Here is a 20856-nt window from a genome sequence, read left to right as displayed (position 1 = left end):
GGTCACCACAGCGCCCCCTGTCGTCCGGCCGAGGAAGGGCGTGGTCGCGGGAGGCTCGAGTCATTGAGAGAGTGGTACCCGAGCTCAGCATCCACGAAGATGCTGCGTCACATCCGATCACAAGAGCCCCCTCCCCCCCTCCCACCGTTGATGACGTCACCGTCGCCCATCCTGAGTCAGAAGACTCGTCGACCATTTTTTAAATGAGAACATGTCAGAGGGTTCATGAGTCTGGGATTAGAAAGTGAGATTAAAATGTGGGATTTAAATAAATTAACATCTATTTATTCACTTAGTGAGGCTTGTTTGGAATTTACAATATTCGATTTAGATTTTTATTTATATATAGATATGTATGTATTTATCTTTCAATTAAATATCTTCCTTATTGAAAGGTTGAATCTGTTTTTAATTGAATAATTAAAATGTAATATCTTTAATAATAAAAAGGTTGAATTTTTTCTCTTTTATTTATTCCAAATTCAAAGAAAACGAATTATTTTTAACATTGTTTTCTATTCCATTTTTAATAATACAAGTTCTAAATTCATTCGTTTTTATACATAGATTTTTTAATTGAATATAAAAATGTTGTCAGAATTATACCAACATTTTTTAATTTAATAATATAATTATAATACAATTAATTATCACAAATAATAGCAACAAACTCAAATTTTCAACATCTGATATGAAACACAACAAAAACAAGCGTATATATTTTTTGTAAATAGTTTAATTTTAAATAAAAAAAGACTCCCATATAAAAAAGAACGCTACAGTTCACAATTTGACCATCTTTTTTCCAACAGAAGTATTGAAACAGAGAGGGGTGGGAGAGAGAGGGGGGGGGGTCGCGGGGTCAGAATGAGAAAAATACTTGAGTTACAATTCCCAGAAAAAATTCACAATTTTTGCTTTTTCTCATCATGTTCTCTAACCATATAAAATCAAAATAAACACGTTAACTGTACATATGTACACATTTCCACATTTAGAAATTGCATAATCTTCTTTTGTCTATTTTTTTTTTTTTTTTTTCCTTTTAAATACAGCTAGAGGTGCCAGCACTCTTGGGGCGGGGCAGTGTGTGGGGGGACGAGGGGGATGATTTTTTTTTTACGGTAAATGCACAGTATCACACACACGCGCGCACGCACACACACATTTATTAGATCTCAGTGCTCCGTCTTTTTGTGGTGCAGAAATGAACGTTGTTTCGACTGTTATTCGAGCGCAGATCCGTCGGGGGAAAGTCAGACGTCGTGTCTCTGGAGATCGATTCTCCGTCGCACTCGTCCACAGACCCGTTAGAAAAAAAAAAAAGAGGATGATTCTTGAATTAAAGGAGGTGGAAAACAAACGAGTGTGTGTGTCGGACGAGTCCAGATTACCACGTGAGAAAAACTGTGATTGTGTGTGAAATATTCATTCGCTCTCAAACAGACAGTGTCTTATTCATTAAATACATTTAATTCAACTAAACCACAGTGAGGGGCTCAGAGATAGCGCTCTTCTTCTAGTTACACACACACACATTAGACACACACACACACACACACACACACATTAAACACACTTTCAACTGAGAGCATTGTTCAAGTAGGTGGGCTTCATTCGGACTCACAGTGGCACACTGATGAGAAGAAAACAGTACTTTTTTTTTTTTTCCAATGTCTTTTTTTTTTAAACATGTAATCATTCTAACACCAAGCATCAAACAACCATGATGCGAACTATAGAACTAAGAGATGACGCTAATTGAAAAAAAAAAGTATCCACACCATACTTTGTATAAATTAATTTTCGACTAGATCTCTCCTAAGAGTGGAAGCCATGACAAACGAACTGAGATGGCGTCGGTATATTAGTGCAGTTGGACTCGGGTAAGAAAATAAAAGGTTAAATAAAGAAGGTACGACGACAGAGAAAACCGTCTCTCGTCTCTGCCGACCCCCGTCACTGTCTCTGCGATCTGGCCCCTCGTCTCCTTCGGCCCCGGACCGACCTCTCGGGCTTCAGCAGGGCCGCCTGGAAGAAGTTTGGAGACACAAATGAGTGGATCGTCGGCATATTGAATCATTCCAGGATGTATGAACTTAATGAATATGATGCGATTCTTCTCGTATATGGTATCATTTCTTCATCTGGTTATGTTACATTTCAGCTTAAAACACCATTACTACATAGTCTAACAAGTAAATAATGCAGTAAAAAAACACTTTATCTCCAGGAAAATCAAACAAATTTAAGAAAAGACATTTTCTTGTCCAATAGAAAGTCAAGGTCAGGACTCACTGTTGCCTTGGTTTCCTCGAGTGTCGCAGCATCCAGGTCTCTGAAATCTTCCAACACATTCTGTAACCTAAACAACACAAGATGATTCGAGACATTTTGGTTCAGATCAAATACTGTAAGAAGATGATTCGTTAAAAGTTCACAAATCCTTCACTGACGTTTGTTTCCTTTTACGTCCTCTTCTGGCTCCGCCCACGGCTCCCACGTCATCCTTAAAAGATAAAGATAGATTTCGTTGTGAGCGATCGAAAATCAATAACTTAAAAGTGAAAGGTGCAAAACCCTGGAGATTTTTTAGGTGTTATTTCAGAACATTTTGTGTTTCCTTGAAAGTCTCCTGTTCAATATACTGTACATACAATTATTTTGATTATATTCTACGTATATATTTTTAAACATCATTTTAATTATTATCGTTTGAGCTTTGTAATGACATTGTATTCCCCTTAGTGCTTTATATTTCAATAAAGTTTGTGTAAACCTTTATTTACAACTAACATGCAAATATTCACAGTGATTAAACTTCCGGCCACAAGGTGGCAGCAGTCATTACGTCCTGCGCAGCTAAAGGAATCAAAACCAGAAACGACAATGAAATCCCGCGAGACTCCGGCGAGGACTGAGGACGAGAGGATACAGTCGACTCCAGCTTGAGTGTGTAAAAATCACTAGATTTCACTAAAATAATTTCAAGGGGATTCAAATATACATTATATTGTGAGATCAGTAACGCTAAGAAAGATATATTCTGCTCCAAGACTTACCCTTTCCTGATCTCTGTGCAGCAACATCTCCGACATTTCTTCTCTGGGAATCCCACTGCAACTGTCTCTGGGCTGAAGATACCCCGACTGTCCCTGCCGGTCCGCCTCCACATAGGGGCACGCGGCTGAAGCGGGTCCAGCGTAGTCCGTTTTAGCCTCCTCGAAGAACATCGGCGGCAACGGGGGGTCGGGATGCGTGTGACCCTCCTCGATGACCTGCTTCCGTTGCAGGGGTGTTATCGCTCCTTCCTCGCTGGGCTTGGGGGTGCCCTGGGCGGGGGAGTGGGCGGCCGCCTCCAAACTCAAGCGCGACAGGTCCGGGTTCCGCAGGGAGCAGGCCAGCCGTGGACTTAGAGAGACGGGGGCGCTCGCCTGAGGCATGGCGGGGGTAGAAGGGGCGTGGTTCTTGAACGGGAAAGGAACCGGTGGTAAGGCACAGAAGGGGGAAGTCGGGTCTGATGGTCCAGTGCCACCGTCTTCCTCCTCTTTAGCGTTGACTTGAAGAAAAGAGGTATAAATCGTATCCATGAACGAGGTGTAGGGGTCGATGACCGCCCGGCCACCGGCGGCCTGCTGTGGTGAGGGCGTGTGTTTTGGGGGGGACGCGGGACTGGGGACCGCCTCGGATGACAACTCAATGGCTGGAATGTCTTCGTGGGGGTTTGGACTCGGGGTCTCCTGCAGCGCTGCGTTCTTCTCCGCCTCGGGAGCCGGAGAAAGGTTCAGCTTGAGAAATAAAAAAAACTATTAGAATCCTGGAACAAAGAGATTTGACCCGAAACAAAATCATATCCAGTCGACATGAAGGTCACACCTGTATGTTGTTGAGCAGGTTGAGGGCTCCATCAGGACCTTGCAGCAGAGGCATGCCCAGGGCTGGGTTGGGGGGCAGAAGGATGGAACCTGCCCCGATGCCCATTAAGTTATGAAGACCACTGAGACATGATGGATCCCCTGCACGTCAAACATCATTAAATACATTAGAATTCACCTCGAAAACATCTCATTTAAGACATTTAAAAACAAGGCAAGTACTTACCTAGGAGGGCAGGGTTAAGCAGAGAGGGGAGCAGTTGTTGCAGGATGGAGTTGTCTTTGCTTTGGAGAGACAGCGGGATGAGGGTATCAACACCAGCTTCAGAATGCACCTGAGGATTCAATTCATACAGTTGAAAGTCAGACACTTCATGCTCTATAATTATGATTAGAAAGTGAAGTTTTTTACAGTTGTCATTAGCGAATACCTTTTTGTTTCACAGTGAATTAAAACCTAAATAATAAGACGTGATAGACTACAGATAAACAGAACTTATGTTGATCTAACTAGTACTAAACATGGCAGCAGCAGTGAGAAGCCATACAAGTGATTACAAATTCCATGAACTAGCAAAAACTTGAATTTACAGCATAAAATAATTATTGTAACAAAATGTGTCGACACAATTTTTAGGCTTTCAAGGTAAGATGGCGGGAACTTTTGTGCGAAGCTAACATCATTTAGCTTTAATCCTTTAGCAACCAGAGGTTAAGTTTTATTAATTTAACAGGATGCTGTGTTTTGCTAGTCATGTCAAATATGGCCCTTGCCAGGGGTATGCACTTTCTCTGTGCCTTTGGAGTTAAACTCTGCAAAGGGTTTGAGTCAAAGGTGTGATCGATCTAGACCAGGGGTTAAACTCAATCCCACAAGGGGCCAAAATACTTAAGACATCCTATTGGGCCACACAAAATGTACCATATATATATATATATGTATATATGTATAGTATATATACAGGTATATTATTTGGGATGGTTGCTTTATTATCTCCCCGTTTGTCAATCATTTATCAAACACATCAAATTCCTTTCCTTGCATAATTATTTAACATGGATAATCCAAGTTTCTTATACAATAGCATCTTTATAGGTCATCAAATCAACATGAAGATTAATCTACTTCGATACGAGTCAACATCCGGCCATATAAGATGACCTGGTGGGCCAGGCTTGAGTTTGACACACATGCGTTCAGCGATCGGTCTTCGGAGGAAGCTAAGAAGGAGTGGGAAGCCTACCTGAGGTTGGGTATGTTGGGTTTGCTGTGCAGAAACTAACTGGGAGTGGGGGGGGTGGAGCTCAGCTGAGTTGAGGGCAGCTGTGAGCAGGGCGGGGTTGAGAGGCAGGAAGGTTGCAGGGTGAGGAAGAGCGGCGGGGAAGAGCAGAGACTGCAGAGACTGGAGGGAGCCCTCGGCTCCGTGAGGGATCGGGAGGAGCCCGGGCGACAGATCCAGGAGACCCGGGCCGGGCAACGCCGGCGGTTCGAGAAGTCCTGAGGCCTTGTCGAAGTTGAGGCTCTCTAAAGCGGAGATGTGCTGCGGCGGCTGGAGGGGGACTTCCAAACTGACCTGGTTCAACTGACTCAGCCCGGTCAGGGGTAACATCGGACCCTGCTGCTGTCCGAGCAACAGGGAAGCCATGAGCAGAGCGTGGAGGTTTTGTTTCTCAGGGAGCCCCAAATCACCTTCTTGCCCGGCGGAAGAAGTTGACAGAGGAGTAGGGATGGGGTTCAGAAGGCCCAGGAGGTTAAGGGGCAACTCTCCGTGGATATTGTTCAACATGGGCAACAAGGGAAAGAGCGAGCCGTTGTGCAAAAGTTTCTGTTGGTGATCTGGATTCTGCTGTTCCTGCTGCTGGATCACGATGTGCTCCGGCTGCTCCGCGATGTTCTGCGGCGACTGCGGGGAGGAATTGTTGGAAGACATCTGAGCATGTTGGCCGCACAACAACAGCCCCCCCAGGTGTAACGAAGCGAGCACAGCAGGGTCCAATATGGAGGGTAGGCCGCCTGTCGAAGACAACAACTGGAGCAGTTGTTCCTGGTTCATGAACGGGAACGCTTCCGCCAGATGTAACGCGGTGGTCGACTCCGTCATGTCGGACGATGTCGGAGGACTGGAGTTGTTCTCATGAAGCGTAGAGTTGGTGTTTTCTGGAGGTTTTGACTCCTTTTCGTCCACTCCTTCTCGATCCTCTGTTAACAAAATAAAATAATGAGCGCTAATAACAATGCAAAGTAATGTAAACATACTGAATAAAGTCGACTCTTTAAACGGTTGTGTGGCCTCTTTCTATTGCAGTTGCACTACACAACCACTATAGGGTTCTGTGTCCATTCAAACCTTTTTTAATTCCCACTACATTAACACCCTTCCAGTAGTTATCAGACAAAACTTTCTTGTAGACCCACTTTAAATTGGTACTTAATTATAGCCAACATTTCAGATAAAGGCTGTGGCTGAGTATTTTCATTTTCTTAATTTTACCTTCAGAATATCAGTACTAAAAATAGGATTCAATTCCAGGACCACCAGTAAAAAGTGAAAAATCTATAATGGCACTTTATTATTTTTTTTTATTTATAAACTTTTCAACCCTGTAACAGTACAATAAAAGCTTGTGTGTGTGTGAATAAATTCAGTGTACTTGTCGTACATTTTAACTATCGTTCATAATAGCTTGCGAGTCGTTTCCGTCAATTCAGTTTCAAAACTTTATTGACACACGTCCCTGATCAAATGACCAGAACACACTTGCAGGCATATACAGTATATATTGGTGAGAAATTAAAGCGGATAAAAAAAGGGTAAACAGAGGATTTTTTTGATTATAACTTGTAATAGGTGTAAGACATTGACACCCCTAATACTGAAATGAGTCAAATCTAAATACATGCAAGAGCAAAATAAAGCTGTACCTGGTACTGGGTCTCTTTGCGAAGACATTGAAGCGTCAACTACATGTCCAGAAGTGTTGCCTTCTTCTTGGGGCGCTGCAGAAGATGCTGCTAAGAGAGCGAGGACGTGGTTGCTAAGATCCAGAGGTTTGGGTGACGTGGATAGTGCCACAGAAACGCTGTCCTGAGTCGATTGCTGCGAGTACTGAGGCGAGCCGCTCCGGCTGATCCCAGTGGCCACACTGTTCTCGAAGTGCCCCTGGGAAGCCGGGTCCCTGGATGGAATGTGGTTCGCGGTTTGTCGCCGGTTTTCCGAGACGCTCCGAGATGTTGGGGTGCTGCAATCCAACGCCAGGTTCGAGTAGGCGGGGGATCGCCGATGTTGAGGACTAAAATGATTCGTTTGATGGGGTTCGGACTGCAACTCCGGGGCAGGTGAAGGTGTCTGAGGTGCAACCAAGCATTGAGGAGTAGTGTCGCCCGGTTGCCGTAGTGATCGAGTCTGGTGGCGAACTTTGAAAAGAGGGTTCGGGGGTGCGGACAATGAGTTGGCACTCTGTTTGTTACCGTGTCCATCCTCTTGCGACGAATTTGATGCCGAGGCCTGAGCGTTCTGAACACTTAGCAGATGTAGGAGAGCCGACAGAGGCTGAGTCGGAGGATCCAGGCCGAGAGGTATAGCGTGGTGTCTTGTAGTGAAATCCAAGGCTTCGTTCTGGCGATGTCTCGGAAGATGTGCAGCCTGCCGCGTGTTCGTCAGCCCGGGCGTCCTATCAGAGTGTGATCGACTCTCTAAGGTGTCAGGGCTCTGACCCGGCACATCTGAGGTAGAGGAGGGATGTGCTAGAGGGGGCGAGGCGGAGCATGAAAGGTTGATCACGCTCGTCGAGGCGGCGCTTCCCGGCGACGCCTTCCTGGTCCCGTTAGCGAGAGTGTTTCGAGTTATGGTGAGCGTCGTCGGGGAACGCCGCTGTCTCTTCCTGTGCAGTGCACTGCGCTCTGTGGGAGTGGGGAGGTGGGGCAGGGTAGAAGCCAAAGACGGGGCCGTGGACTGGGAGGTAGGGAAGAGAACTGATGATGCGAGGGAGGGATGGTGAGTTCTAGCGATGGGGGAAGGAAGTTGGCTGTTATATAAAGTGCTGTTTTTTACCTTGGTGGTCTGCTGCTGACGAGCTTCTCTCAATTCCTCCGCGGAAGTGGAAACGTCCTCTTGGTTGTTACCCAGACTCGGACCCTCCCCTTGGCTCAGCTGGTTCGCCAGCTGAGCCTTCGCGGCCGCCGACAGAAGGCTACTCGCGGGGAAGGACGCCGGGTGCGGGGACTTGCTCTGGTGACTGTGGTGGTTCTGAAATGGTCCCAGAGGTGAACTACATGCCGCTATAGAGTTTGAAACAAAGCCGTGTGGTCCTGTGCTAGGAAGTGGACTCACTGTGCTCTTTAAGGTCTTGAGAGAGATAGCATGGGGGTTACCACTACTTTGGTTGGTAAGAAAGGTGTTAGTGGGGATCAGAAGGTGGCTACTAGTGCTAATGTTGCCTGAGTTCTTAAACTGGTCCAATACGTCTTCCAGCTTGTACTTCGGGAAGTTGGGGTTCGAGGAGCAACTACGGGGGGATTGCGGGGAGGAGGAGGTGGACTTCCGTCTATGCCTATAGTTACTTGCCAGCAGTCCTTCTCCGGGCATCGCCGGGGCGGAGCCTCCGCCGTGTTCCGAGAGAGGCGAGGGCGAAGACGACGGATGCCGCGAGCGCTGGTGTGGCGACGCACAGTTCATTTTATGAACGGACGGCGACAGCGACGGAGAGCGAGAAGACGGGGAGCCCCCGATTATGACACCACGCGGGTGATGTGCCGGAGGTGGTTGCCCTCCACCCGCAGAGAGTGGGGGCGGTGAAGGGTGGAGTCTGAGCCGAGGAGAGCTGGGGATCTCTGGAGTTTTGGACGTTCTGTGACACTGATTGACATTCTGTGGTGGAGGGTGGCGCGGGGACCTCTGGGAAATGCAGTATCCTGGCAGAGAGGAACCGGCGGATGAGGAGGAAGGGAGGGAAAAAGGAGGATGTTGAAGTCTTTTTAAAGCCTCTAGGGGGTGGTGAGAGTCCGTGTGAATGCCAGGGGAAGAGCCATTGTAAGGGTAAACAAACTGCTGTGGGGATTTAGGACTGGCCACCGAGTTTGGATGGAGGTTGTTTTGAGTCCAGGATGGTTTTGGAAGAGGTTTAGAATGGCAGTTTCCTCTGCCTTCTTCTTCGCCTTTTATGTGTGTCCTCTTTGGGTTACAGCTATCCACTACAATGCCAGGTTCTAGAGGGACGCAAAGAAAAAGAGCTGAATGTATTAAGTGCGTTCCGATTGATTTTAAATCATATATTAGGACCGGATCAGGTACCTGGATGATGAACGTTGGCAAAGGGCAGTTGTGACGCCTGCATACTTCGACAGAGAGCAGCCATAGCTACAACTTTCCTGCGATGGTTACACAATTTGGTCATGTCCTGCTCCGCTTTGCTAAGCGGCTGGTTGTGCTGCTCGACTTTCACTCCCACAGTGAAGTTAAAAACCTGAAGATAGGAAACGGTTGGACTCAGAATTCAAAACATTGCACTGAAAAACATATCTATAGATATTTATTTTTAAAATATTTGACGTAAACGGATATAATCTGCATGTGGTAATCCATGTGAAGAAGTTTGAAGCTAAACGTATTCGACTTTGAACTGACCTTATGAATGATTAGTGGACACTCAAGACCACATTTGCAAGTGCCATCCGATAAGAGGTAGGTCTTCACCTCATCCAGAGAAGAAAGGGCAGTACCATTTGGACTGAGGGAGAAGAAACACGATTAGAAACCATCATCAAATCATACCTATAAAAAAAGAAAACAAACAGCTGCTGTGCTTGATTAACAACCAAATATAATCATAAATATTGTTTGAGAGTCTCTTTACTGTGCTGGGATGAGGATCTGATCTTCAAACCTGCAGGTGTGTTTTCCGAGGTATATAGAAATTTTAGTTTGCTGTACTTTAAATGTAAAGTCTTGGTTCTTTGCAGGAAACAGGAAATCCTCTGTTTAAATACAAAGCTAGTCTTTAAGCTGAGGAATTCTTGAAGGTGTGAATGAGGGGAGGATACAACCATGTACCCCTCCTGACGTAGGTTAAGGGTAAACAATAGGGGCGTGTATTGGCAAGAAGTACGTATCACAATACAGGGTCAAAAACCAGAGTTCTTCTCTCTGGTGTTGCAGAATTTACAGACCACATGACTCCTGACGAAGTCGTAACTGCTTTCATTTGTTTTGAAACCAAAATATGTCCAAACATCAGCTTTAAAAGCTGCTGGAGTCAACTGTATCCTCTTATCCTGAGTCATTGCGAGGTTATCGTGGGATTCTCCTATTCTTTTAGCTGCAGAGGACGTAATGACTGCTGCCATCTAGCGGCCACATGTTTAAATGCAACACAAAAATCAAAAACGACGTGAATCCATGTTAATTGTAATTGAGGAAAATGTTAAATATTATAATTTAGACACAATTTATTTAACTATAAACCATAAAACTATGGTAAAAATATAAAATTAAAACAATCGATACAGTGCTGTCGAGTATCGATACAGTATCGTGGAACAAAACATCACTATACATCGCCGTAATAGATAAACACTGTCATAAACAATGGATTGTATATGTTACCATTTACAATCTGTAGTCATGGTGACAATCTCCTTTGAGTTAAGATGATACCTTCGAAAATACTGAGCGCTGTTAACACAGAGAAAAAACCCACCTGACATAGACCACTTGAACACCTTCCACTCTCCTCTGCCAGCCAATAGGGACATGTATTGCAGCAGAATGAACTCCATCCTTGTCCCTACTGCCAGTCTCACTTCCTCCCATCATGTTGATGTTGCAGCTTTCCAGCACCTTGAAGGAAATCAGAATATGAGTAGAAGCTCCAAAGATTCTGCTCTAAACAAAAATTGACACAAGGATACAAGATAACTATATAAATATAAATATTTTACATATATTTAACCATACATCACACCTAATGAAATTAGCATATTCATGTTAATTTCAGCTAAAAATAGCATATATGTATGTCAACAGGCAGATGTACATCTTAACTCAAAACTACAAATTATATATTTATATCTGAAAGTCCAGGATCTGTTAAACGTTGATGAAACAAACCTCATTCTGGGCTAATATTTAACAACCCTGGTTTACATTATTGGACAAAATTCAACTATGGCGGCTGTAATTAAAAATTAAGTGCAACAAATTGACGTACCTTGTCATCTTTGGGAAGCCAGGCTCTGTGTTGGCTATTGTATCAACTGTCTGACGTACATGCTGATGGACACGATGAAGCTTCACGGACTGCCAGTTAAAAACTGACTTGAAGCCCGACGGCTTAACCGTGCGATGTAGTGACGATTCCTCCAGTCACAGGGCGATGAAGGGGGTAACAAGGAGAACCTGCGAAAAGCATACAAGGTTTAGTCTAGAAGTGACACCAAGATTTGTCAGAATAAACACATTCGGAGCAGTTGAATTGAGGTAAAACGATGCAAGAGTGGGAAAATAAATGTTACTCTGCCTTGTTACAGGGGTTGGCACCTCAGGGGCCACATTATATACACGGCCTTCAAGCCAAGAGAAGAAAGGAACTAATAAATAATTTAACTAAGGGGAAAATAAGAAAGAATGTAATATAAGTAAGTGGGTAAGTAATTTGTATTTATATAGCGCTTTTTTCAGACCAGGGTCACAAAGCGCTTAAACAATCAAAACAATACTCAATAAAATATTTCTTTAAAGGTCAAGATAATACTGAGATCAACACAGGAGTTCCATAAAATCAAGGAAAAGCCTGCACAAATAAAAATGTCTTAAGATGTTTCTTAAAGGAGTCGGTAGATCAATCAAGCGCAAAGAGATCTAAAATAATGTAATAGTATATGATTTTATTTTGAGAAAAACACATTGAGTTATTCTCAAGAAAGAAATTCATATTTCATGCATTTAAATAAATAAATCAAATGTAAAAAAGCGTTATTATGCCATAAAGATAACTGTACAACATTTATTTTGTTTTTAAACTATATATATATATATATATTAAACTAGCACCCATAAAAAGCATAAAGGTGAACCAAGAAGTGTGGAACTAGTCATAACATTTCCAGGGTCTGTGTTATTATGACACACCTTCATGTGTAGCAGTTACAAATAACAGCTGATGACTGAGACCAAAAGATATATTTCACTCAAATAAACTCGCAAATGTGTGTATTATTTCAGTTGTGAATTTGGTGCATCCCCGTCTAATTTTATAGGAACATCAGCTTCTTTTTCTTTTTTTTTGTACACTCATTTGTGCATCCATGTTTTCACCTTTTCCTCCACCAATCTGGACACAGTTGCACACCGTTTTCACGCACATTTGTCAAAACTCACTCAGGAGTGTTGTGTATCTGTGCACATGTAGCCTCGATCCGTTTGAAAAGAAAGCGGGTTTAACGCCTGGCTAACGGCTAAGCTAACGGCTACTTTGTCGTGACAGCTGTCAGGCGCACAAGATGCACAACTCGTACGAGTCACGCACAACAACGTTCACTCCAAAAGTACACGAATCCCACCCCGAGGTTGTGCGTGCGTGTGAACGGACACTGTGCGAGGATGACACCCAGGGCAGAAATAAAAGTTTCTTCGCCGCAAAGACCAGTGTTGGCGAAGTTTTCCTGGACTCGCGGGAGAATCAAGTTAGCCTGCGATGCTAACGGAGTAGCAGAGATAGCTCGGGAACGAACAATGGGTCGTTTAACGGTGAACTGCGGGGAAGTGTATCAAACAAAAGAACGACTTACTATCGTCACCTTTTACGACGCGTTCGATAACAAAAAGGGCCTCGTTTTTTTATTTTTTTTTCTTGCTGCGCGTCTGACCGCGGCTAATGCTACGAGCTAGGCTAATGCTAACATACTTGATTCTGAAGAGTCCCAAACAAGAGTCCCGCTGCAGGGCCACGGTTATCCCGCTTCTGTTCTGCTCTCCGCGGGGCTGATCTCGTTGGCGTGAGTCCCGACAACCATCGCGGCGGATAATATCCCAAAATTCACAGTTGCTGAGTATATTTTTCTTAAAGAATCCGAGCAAAAAAAAAAAAATAATGGAGTTTTTTTTTTTTTTTTTTTCTTGACGCATGCGCAGAGGGCGCCCGGGTGTACCTTTGTAGTTGTTAGACGGACGTGAGCGCGCAGGAAGACGGAGGACATGGACGTGACACCGGCTTCACTTCACGGCTTCTATTGATCCCAACATGGAGGGTCGCGTTGAGTTTGACACCGCAGTGTGTTTTTACAACAGTCATCTTTCCTGTGGCGCCGACGGATCCCTTCCATTCCCGGTGTTACGTAACCCGTGAAAGATGTCCTCCCGAGGATGTTATGTAACGCTGTGGCTGTGAGTGGGTTCACAATACTGTCAATAAAACCATCATCTGTGGAGGCTTTTTTGACTCTTGAAACATTTAGGAATACTTTTAGTTTTTTTTTTATAACACTGGGCAACAATGTAAAACAGTTTTATTGAAAGTATTACAATGAATAATTGTAATAATTATCTTAATACGTTGGTTTATTTAATTATTGTTGCAATAAAATAAATAAACCAAAAAAGATAATAGTCAAAATGTCTAATTATATATATATATATTATATATAGCACTGTATATATGTTTTTTGTTGCTTTTCTTCATGTATAAAACACATTATGTCTAGTTATATAAAATGTCTAGTTTTATATATATATATATATATATATATATAGCACTGTATGTGTTTTTTGCCTTTCTTAATGTATAAAACACATTATGTCTAGTTGTATATATGTATATAACTAGACATTTTGACTATTATCTTTTTTGGTTTATTTATTTTATTGTTCATTGGCATTAAATAAACCAACATATTTAGATAATTATTAATTATCCATTGTAATACTTTTAATAAACCTGTTTTACACAAAAAAAACATACAGTGCTATATATATATATATATATATATATATAAATTATATATATAGCACTGTATGTTTTATTTTTGCTTTTCTTAATGTATAAAACACATTATGCCCAGTGATATAAAATGTCTAGTTCTATATATATGTATATAACTAGACATTTTGCCTATTGTCTTTTTTTAATACAATAATTAAATAAACCAACATGTTTAGATAATTATTAATTATCCATTTTAATACTTTTAATAAACCTGTTTTACAAAAAAAACAACATACAGTGCTATATATTTTCTTAATGTATAAAACACATTCTGTATGGCATTCAAATCAAACTGAATTTCACTGTAGTTATGTTATGGTTTACATTTCAGTGAAGTCAATTATTATTATTATTGTTTTTTTATTTATATACAATTATAAACGTTTGGTTTGTTAATTTGTGTGTTGCAATTAAACCTAAGTCATTACAGATAAAGTAACAAAGAAATCCTGCTGGATCTCGGCGACGACTGAGGACGAGAGGATGCAGTCGACTCCAGCGTCGTTTAAAGCTTTTATTTGGACATATTTTGGTTTGATCTATATTTTTTGCTTCCAACACGTTTTATTTTCATCCTAATTCTCATAGTTATTTTATTTTCATTTTTGTCTTGCAATTAAACTTCCGGCTGCTAGATGGCAGCAGACGTTACATCTTGAGTAGTTAAAGGAACAATTTATCCTGTGAGATCCTGGCGATGACTGAGGACGAGAGGATACAGTCGACTCCAGCAGCTTTTAAAGCTGATGTTTGGATATATTTTGGTGGAGACTGAGGACGAGAGGATACAGTCGACTCCAGCATCGTTTAAAGCTAATATTTGGACATATTTTGGTTTCAAAACAAATGAAAGCAGTTACGACTTCGTCAAGAGTCATGTGGTCTTTAAATTCTGAAACACCAGAGTCAAGTACTCGACAATACTACAAATATATCCTTGTTACTTTAGTATTACTATATATCATATTGTTGTCCCTGTATCAAGTCGCCCCAATCCAAATTGTATTTAATAATCCCCAAACCTTTTTTTTACAGTACTCTTAAAACAAACAGTATAAAATAAATACAACAGAGACTTGTACAGCCATATAAAAAGTGAATCATTAATTCCATTAAATAGTTAAATAAAATTAAACAACTGAAGTCAAACCTTTCTTATCAACTTTCCCTCTTTAACTTTAAATGTCTACCTTTATCTCTGTGAAACAAGAAACATTATTATTAACTTTGAAATGTTTATATACAGCCGAACCAAACACTTTGATTCTGACCTAAATACGCGTTGATTTTACACGGTGACGTGGGTTGAGGTGAGAGGTGGGCATGTATTCTAAGGATAGACGGTGTAGTGTCTGATTTCTCCTGGTCATCGCTGCTATGCATGAGTTCACCAGCTGTCTCCAGCAGTCAGCCTGACACACCAGTCCTCGGCGTGGCACATAAACACTCGCACAAACTCACAAACAGATCTAGGAAATCACCCTGGAATACGACTTCATTCCCTGAGAGTTGGGACCAAATCAAAAGGAGACATTTGGACAACAAAACCTTCCACCAACGCAACTCAAGAGAGACTTCTTCGCCTCATCAACTTTGACCCCGAACAGGTATCTTCGATCTCAGTCCCTCCGGTGTTTGAGTCGTCCACCATTTTTTTTATATAAACTGTTTTACTAACACAAAAAACTTGTACGGATGAAGAAAAAGGACAGTTATATAGTTTGGTACTTTCCTGAGTTGAGCCACAACGACAGATGAAGCCAAATTTAGCAGTGATGAGGTTCAATTTCAACAAACCTAGAATAGTCTACGGGACCGGCTTGTGTTCCACAATATAAGTAAGTGATATTTGTAAAGCGCTTTTCTAGACCAGGGTCACAAACCGCTTGAACAATCAAAACAATACCCAATAAAATATATGCTTAGAAGGTCAAGATAACACCAAGACAAACACAGGAGTCTCAGAATAAGTAGAATCACTGTCTCACACAATCAATAAACGGCATTAATTTAAGTTGGTTTTATTTTATATATCCATTATGTTTTCCTGCTATTTTCTCAATTCAAAAAAATATTTTCTCAATCAAATAGGCATAAAGAGTTGAGGAAAAGCTACATTTAGAAAAAAAACACGATGATTCTAAACGTTCATCTGCCAAAATGGAACAATTAACTGTTTCCATAGCGACCACAATGACTTAGAATTGACTTCCAGAATAATTAAACAATGTAGTAGAACTGCAGCATAAATAAAAGGACGTAAAAGTGTCTAATGTTATGTTTTAACGTAAAGTAGAAAATAATTGTTTCTGGCGCCCCCAAGTGTTGGAATGTTGTCACTGCAATGCCTGTAATAATAATAGCGAGTTCTACTGTGTCATGACTGCATTTTGACACATGGAATATATAATAAAATTGAACGTAGCGCTGATTCAACAATATATAAAAAGATAAATATTTGAATGTAGTAATCTATATTTATTCGAGAGTGTCAAACAAATCGGTTCTTTATAAGTGATTAAAACATTCTATCAAAACTAATTAAGGAAACATTTATTTATTGGTCATGAGTAAAATGATTTAATTTAAAATCAATGTCAACAGGCCACAGCGTTTTTTGTCACTAACTCCTTTAGGAAAGTAATGAAAAAACAATTTTTTTTGTGTCTTTCTAGGAAAGCTCGAGCTGACATTCGTCCTCTGACAACATGGACCAGTGAGTATATCATCAGAAATGTTTAATTTATCTTTTAAAAAACATTCAAATCTTAGTTTGTGTGTGAGAAATATTTGTTTAAAATACCTTAAAAACTAATTCAAGCTGCACCTGTAACAATGACAGGTTTTGTTTTGGAATATTTTGAATTTCTTTCCCGGAGATGTTGGTCTCACCGGTGACTTCTGTGTGTCAGGGAGGATGACAAAAACTCTGTGGATATTCATGACAACCCACCGGCCCCTGACAACGTAGTGCACGAGGACGGAGACACGGTGAGTGACAGGACCCCGTCGCACCCCCCCCTGTCCCCCCTGTTCTTTCAAGACCAAGTGTTCCCAGGCGGTTTAAAATAGCCACCAGTTGGAGCAGAAGTCTGACAGGAAGAGATGAACCTTGAATAACAAACCTGCTTCAAAATGTATTAAGTAGAACAGACATGTGTTGAAGGTGTGTTTGTAGAGAGTAGAGAGTAAACTCATTAACTTACTTATTAACTAGATAACAGGTGTAAAACTTAATTTGACCCGAGAGATGATTTTGTTTAGTACAAGACGAGCTTCATTTTTTAAATGAAAAGAACAGCAGTTATAAGAAAGACCACTTGTTTTTTTGGTTTTTTTGTAACTCAATGAAAAACAAACTTCCTAACTTTTATCAATTAAAAAAACTACTACTACTTCAAAGAACGCAATATTGGTGGATTTGTTAATATGACTAATTCTTCAATTAAAGAAAACGTTTTTTTGAAAAAAATAAAAGAGTCTAAACACTCTCTGATTAATACAACTTTTTGTGATTTATTATTATTATTTTTTTTAATTTAAAACTTATTTTTGACTGAAAGTTTTGTTTTTTACTATGCAAATTATTAATAATTTCCAGTAACGTTTTTTATAGAACCTTTATTTTCATTTGAAACCATTTTTTAATAAATGTGTTTTATTGAAGCAACCTTTTTATTGGAATTATTACTTTTTTACTTATTTAAATGTTTTTTTTTTAGATTGAAGCAACTTTTTTATTTACAATTTTTTTTATTGAATCAACTTGGAACATTTTCAAACTTGTTATTTGAAAGTATTTTTAATAAAGCACATTTATATATATATATATATTTTTATATATATATATTAAAGCAACCTTTTATACAACTTTAAGTTTTCGATTGACTTACATTCTTTTTTTTAAGTATATTTTAATTTGAAGCAACAGTTTTTAATTGAAAATGTATTTTTAGACTCAAAGTAATAAAAATAATAATAATGGATTTTATTTGTTTATTTGTATGGCACTTTACATTTGGTCAACAAATCTCAAAGTGCTGCAGTTTTAAAGCAGGAGAGAGACATTAAAAACAAAACAGTTAATAATAAATAAATAAAAAACAAAACATTAGCATTAGCATTAGCATTTAAAAAAATATAAATCATTGTTTTATTGAAACAACCTTTTTTATAGATGTAACTTTCTTCTGATTAAAACATTTAAAGTTAGAAATGATAGTAAAGTTTCCATACCATGCTTTCATACCTGGAGCTGAAGTGAGTTCTAACCTCCTCCAGGTCTACTTCATCTACGAGGAGGAGGTGGAGGTGGAGGAGAAGGAGCCGGAGCCTCCGCCCCCGGTGGTCCGAATCAACGACAAACCCCACAAGTTCAAGGACCACTACTGCAAGAAGCCCAAGTTCTGCGACGTCTGCGCACGAATGATTGTCCGTATGTGGAGGAAACTCGCACACGCGTGTGTTCGGCCCGAAAACACCTTTTTTTGTTCAAAAAACATGTGTTTGTTTCAGTGAACAACAAGTTTGCTCTGAGGTGTAAGAACTGTAAGACCAACATCCACCACTCGTGTCAGTCCTACGTGGAGTTCCAGAAGTGTTTCGGTAAAATTGTGAGTACCGTTGTGCGTCTGGAGGTCAAAGTTGTGTAACTAAATCACCTGTGTTTGGTGCTCGTAGCCTCCTGGATTCCGGAGGGCGTACAGCTCGCCCTTGTACGGCAGCGACCAACCCGACCCGAGTGAGTGGAGACAGTGGCAGAGATTTAAAAACATATAAATGTGGAATATTGGGTTTATTTTTCCATTTTAAACCTTTAGAATTTTTTTTCTTCACATTTTTTTAGATAATTGAATTCAATAATGTCGTTATTGAAAGGTTGAATCTTTTTTTGTAACAATTGAATTAAAAAATCGAATATTTTCAAAAATGAATGATTTTTTTTAACATTGACTTAGATTTTTAAATTCCAATAATAATAATTTAAAAAAAAATAATTCAACATTTTTTGAGAGTATGAAAAATGAAATATGAAAAAAATAAATTACTAAAAAACAAAACTTAATTCAACCATTTAATATACAAATTATTGAATTGAATAATTAAATAAAAAAAGAAATTCAACTTTAAAATATAGAAATTATTTCATAAAATCATTAAAGAATATATATATATATTAAAAGCTTAAAAAAAGAGAACTTCAATAAAAACTATTTTTAGTTTTCAACACTTGAAATGGTAAATTAAAATATTTAATATTCACATGGCACTTACATGCTTCCATATATATATTATATTTATATAAAGTGCAACATAAACCTTTTTTTTTCTAGCAAGAAAATAGCTTAAATGTCTGTAACTTATCTTTAAAAAGTTTTTAAAAAAGTGTCTTGTGTTATATGAAGTGGACAATTAATGTATTTTTTAGGCAAAAATAAGCCGAAAATCCCAAATTTTTAAGCACACTTCTGACCTGGATCCAGATAACCCGAACCGGAACGACCCTGTGTTCGACACGCTCCGGGTCGGTGTCATCATGGCCAACAAGGAGCGCAAGAAGAACGAGAACGACAAGAAAAACGTGAGCTTCTCCCCAAACACAAACCTTAAAAAGTATTGAAAGTGTTTTTACGTTATGATGTCGCGGCAGATGATGATGATGATGGAGGAGGAGGAAGAGGAGAACCAACAGCCTAAAGAGAACGAGGAAGGAGGAGAAGGGAAGCCCGACGACAAGAAGGAGAAAGGAGGCGAGAAGGCGGATGAGAAGGTAAACAAACAGAAGATAATAATCCGTCGAGATCATCTGATGGTCTTCGCATCGACCCAACAGAGCAAAGGAACTTTCTCGCAGTCCCACTACTACCTGGCCCTGTACCGCTTCAAGGCCATCGAGAAGGACGACCTGGACTTTCAGTAAGTTTGTGTCAGTTATAGACGAGTCGTTGACATTAAAAAACATGTTTCTGGTGACAGTCCTGGAGATCGCATCACGGTCCTGGACGACTCCAACGAAGAGTGGTGGAGGGTGAGACTTCACGGCCCATCAAACCACTGTTTCTGATTCTAAAAAATCCCGTTTTCTGTCCATCATTTTAAAGGGAAAAATGGGGGAGAAGACCGGCTACTTCCCCACCAACTACCTGATCAAGGTGCGGGCGGCGGAGCGGACCTTCAAGGTGACGCGCTCCTTCGTGGGGAACCGGGAGATGGGCCAGATCACCCTGAAGAAAGACCAGGTAAGTCCACCACAAGTTCACCCTTTTATACGTGTCACGATAATGCTTTTTTTTAATCTCAGATCGTGGTGAAGAAGGGGGACGAGAAAGGGGGATATCTGAAGGTCAGCACTGGACGGAAGCTGGGCTACTTTCCAGCGGATCTGCTAGAAGAGCTCACCGTGGTTTGAGGAGATCTCTGATGTATTTTGGTTGAATCTGTGCCTTAGTCTTTGCTGCTGGATGTATTTTTTCACTTTTAGTCAAGAGTTAGTTTGGAAAGTCTAGTCTAGGACAGACCTGGGTAAAGTGCGGCCCTCGTAATGTCAAAGTATGATCATGTATAAATGGTTCTAATGCATTAACAGATGTATTTTGTATTTATTAGTCATTTGCATTTTCACATAACACTTCCTTCCTTTTTGTGTATATATTAATCCTTAAAAAAACTGTTTTTTAAGGGATTTCTTTCGTTTCTTTTTGCTTGACGGCCCCTAACAACATTCACAGAATTTAATGTGGCCCCTTAAAGAATTTTAATTGCCCACCCCTGGTCTAAGACGATTGACATTAACTGAATGTTAACGTTTGAGGATTAAATAAAGGTTTACAATTTTAAAAAAAGTACCTGTTTACTATCCAGATGTAGTCAATGCTGGTCATGTGATCCCTGAATGAAAATAACAACAGATTAATAAAAACGTGAGTGTATTCATGAAATAAAAACACTTTCACTGGAATTAACATTAATAATGTTATTTTAATAAACATTTTAATTGAATAGT

General features: G+C 40.4%; 2 protein-coding genes across 3 annotated transcripts; one reads left to right on the top strand and one right to left on the bottom strand.

Moving 5' to 3' along the window:
• Positions 1 to 718: 718 nt before the first annotated feature.
• On the bottom strand, positions 719 to 13144 carry mbd6 (methyl-CpG binding domain protein 6). Its single transcript, XM_087781136.1, has 13 exons — positions 12777 to 13144; positions 11082 to 11269; positions 10572 to 10711; positions 9500 to 9602; positions 9167 to 9338; positions 6799 to 9081; positions 5120 to 6075; positions 4102 to 4210; positions 3877 to 4016; positions 3063 to 3788; positions 2457 to 2509; positions 2299 to 2365; positions 719 to 2031 (listed from the first exon to the last, which is right to left on the bottom strand). The coding sequence occupies exons 3-13, from the start codon at positions 10685 to 10687 to the stop codon at positions 1960 to 1962; spliced, it is 4797 nt and encodes a 1598-aa protein (XP_087637262.1). The 5' UTR covers positions 10688 to 10711; positions 11082 to 11269; positions 12777 to 13144; the 3' UTR covers positions 719 to 1959.
• A 2163-nt stretch (positions 13145 to 15307) lies between these two features.
• Positions 15308 to 20852, top strand: LOC148059418 (SH3 and cysteine-rich domain-containing protein 3-like). Of its 2 annotated transcripts, XM_087782220.1 has the most exons (12): positions 15310 to 15460; positions 16529 to 16569; positions 16766 to 16844; positions 18135 to 18288; positions 18369 to 18466; positions 18534 to 18594; positions 19337 to 19434; positions 19504 to 19623; positions 19687 to 19769; positions 19830 to 19881; positions 19955 to 20092; positions 20155 to 20852. In XM_087782220.1, the coding sequence occupies exons 2-12, from the start codon at positions 16562 to 16564 to the stop codon at positions 20260 to 20262; spliced, it is 999 nt and encodes a 332-aa protein (XP_087638346.1). In that variant the 5' UTR covers positions 15310 to 15460; positions 16529 to 16561; the 3' UTR covers positions 20263 to 20852. The 2 variants fall into 2 exon arrangements, with proteins under 2 accessions (XP_087638345.1, XP_087638346.1); XM_087782219.1 differs by having other exon boundaries at positions 15308 to 15460; positions 19504 to 19769.
• The last annotated feature ends 4 nt before the right edge of the window (positions 20853 to 20856 follow it).

This window comes from Callionymus lyra, chromosome 19 (assembly GCF_982586985.1).
Source record: "Callionymus lyra chromosome 19, fCalLyr1.hap1.1, whole genome shotgun sequence".
NCBI classification, from domain to species: Eukaryota; Metazoa; Chordata; class Actinopteri; order Syngnathiformes; family Callionymidae; genus Callionymus; species Callionymus lyra.
This window is presented reverse-complemented; position numbering and strand designations above follow the sequence as displayed.

Excerpts from the sequence above, each read along its gene's own strand:
- LOC148059418 (XM_087782219.1), top strand. Across the intron at positions 16,845-18,134 it reads TGCACGAGGACGGAGACACG|GTCTACTTCATCTACGAGGA; the intron begins GTGAGTGACAGG and ends AACCTCCTCCAG. Across the intron at positions 20,093-20,154 it reads TCACCCTGAAGAAAGACCAG|ATCGTGGTGAAGAAGGGGGA; the intron begins GTAAGTCCACCA and ends TTTTAATCTCAG.
- mbd6 (XM_087781136.1), bottom strand. The coding sequence starts at position 10,687 with ATGATGGGAGGAAGTGAGACTGGCAGTAGGGACAAGGATGGAGTTCAT. Across the intron at positions 4,211-5,119 it reads CCCAACATACCCAACCTCAG|GTGCATTCTGAAGCTGGTGT; the intron begins GTAGGCTTCCCA and ends TTGAATCCTCAG. Across the intron at positions 2,032-2,298 it reads TCGAGGAAACCAAGGCAACA|GCGGCCCTGCTGAAGCCCGA; the intron begins GTGAGTCCTGAC and ends AACTTCTTCCAG.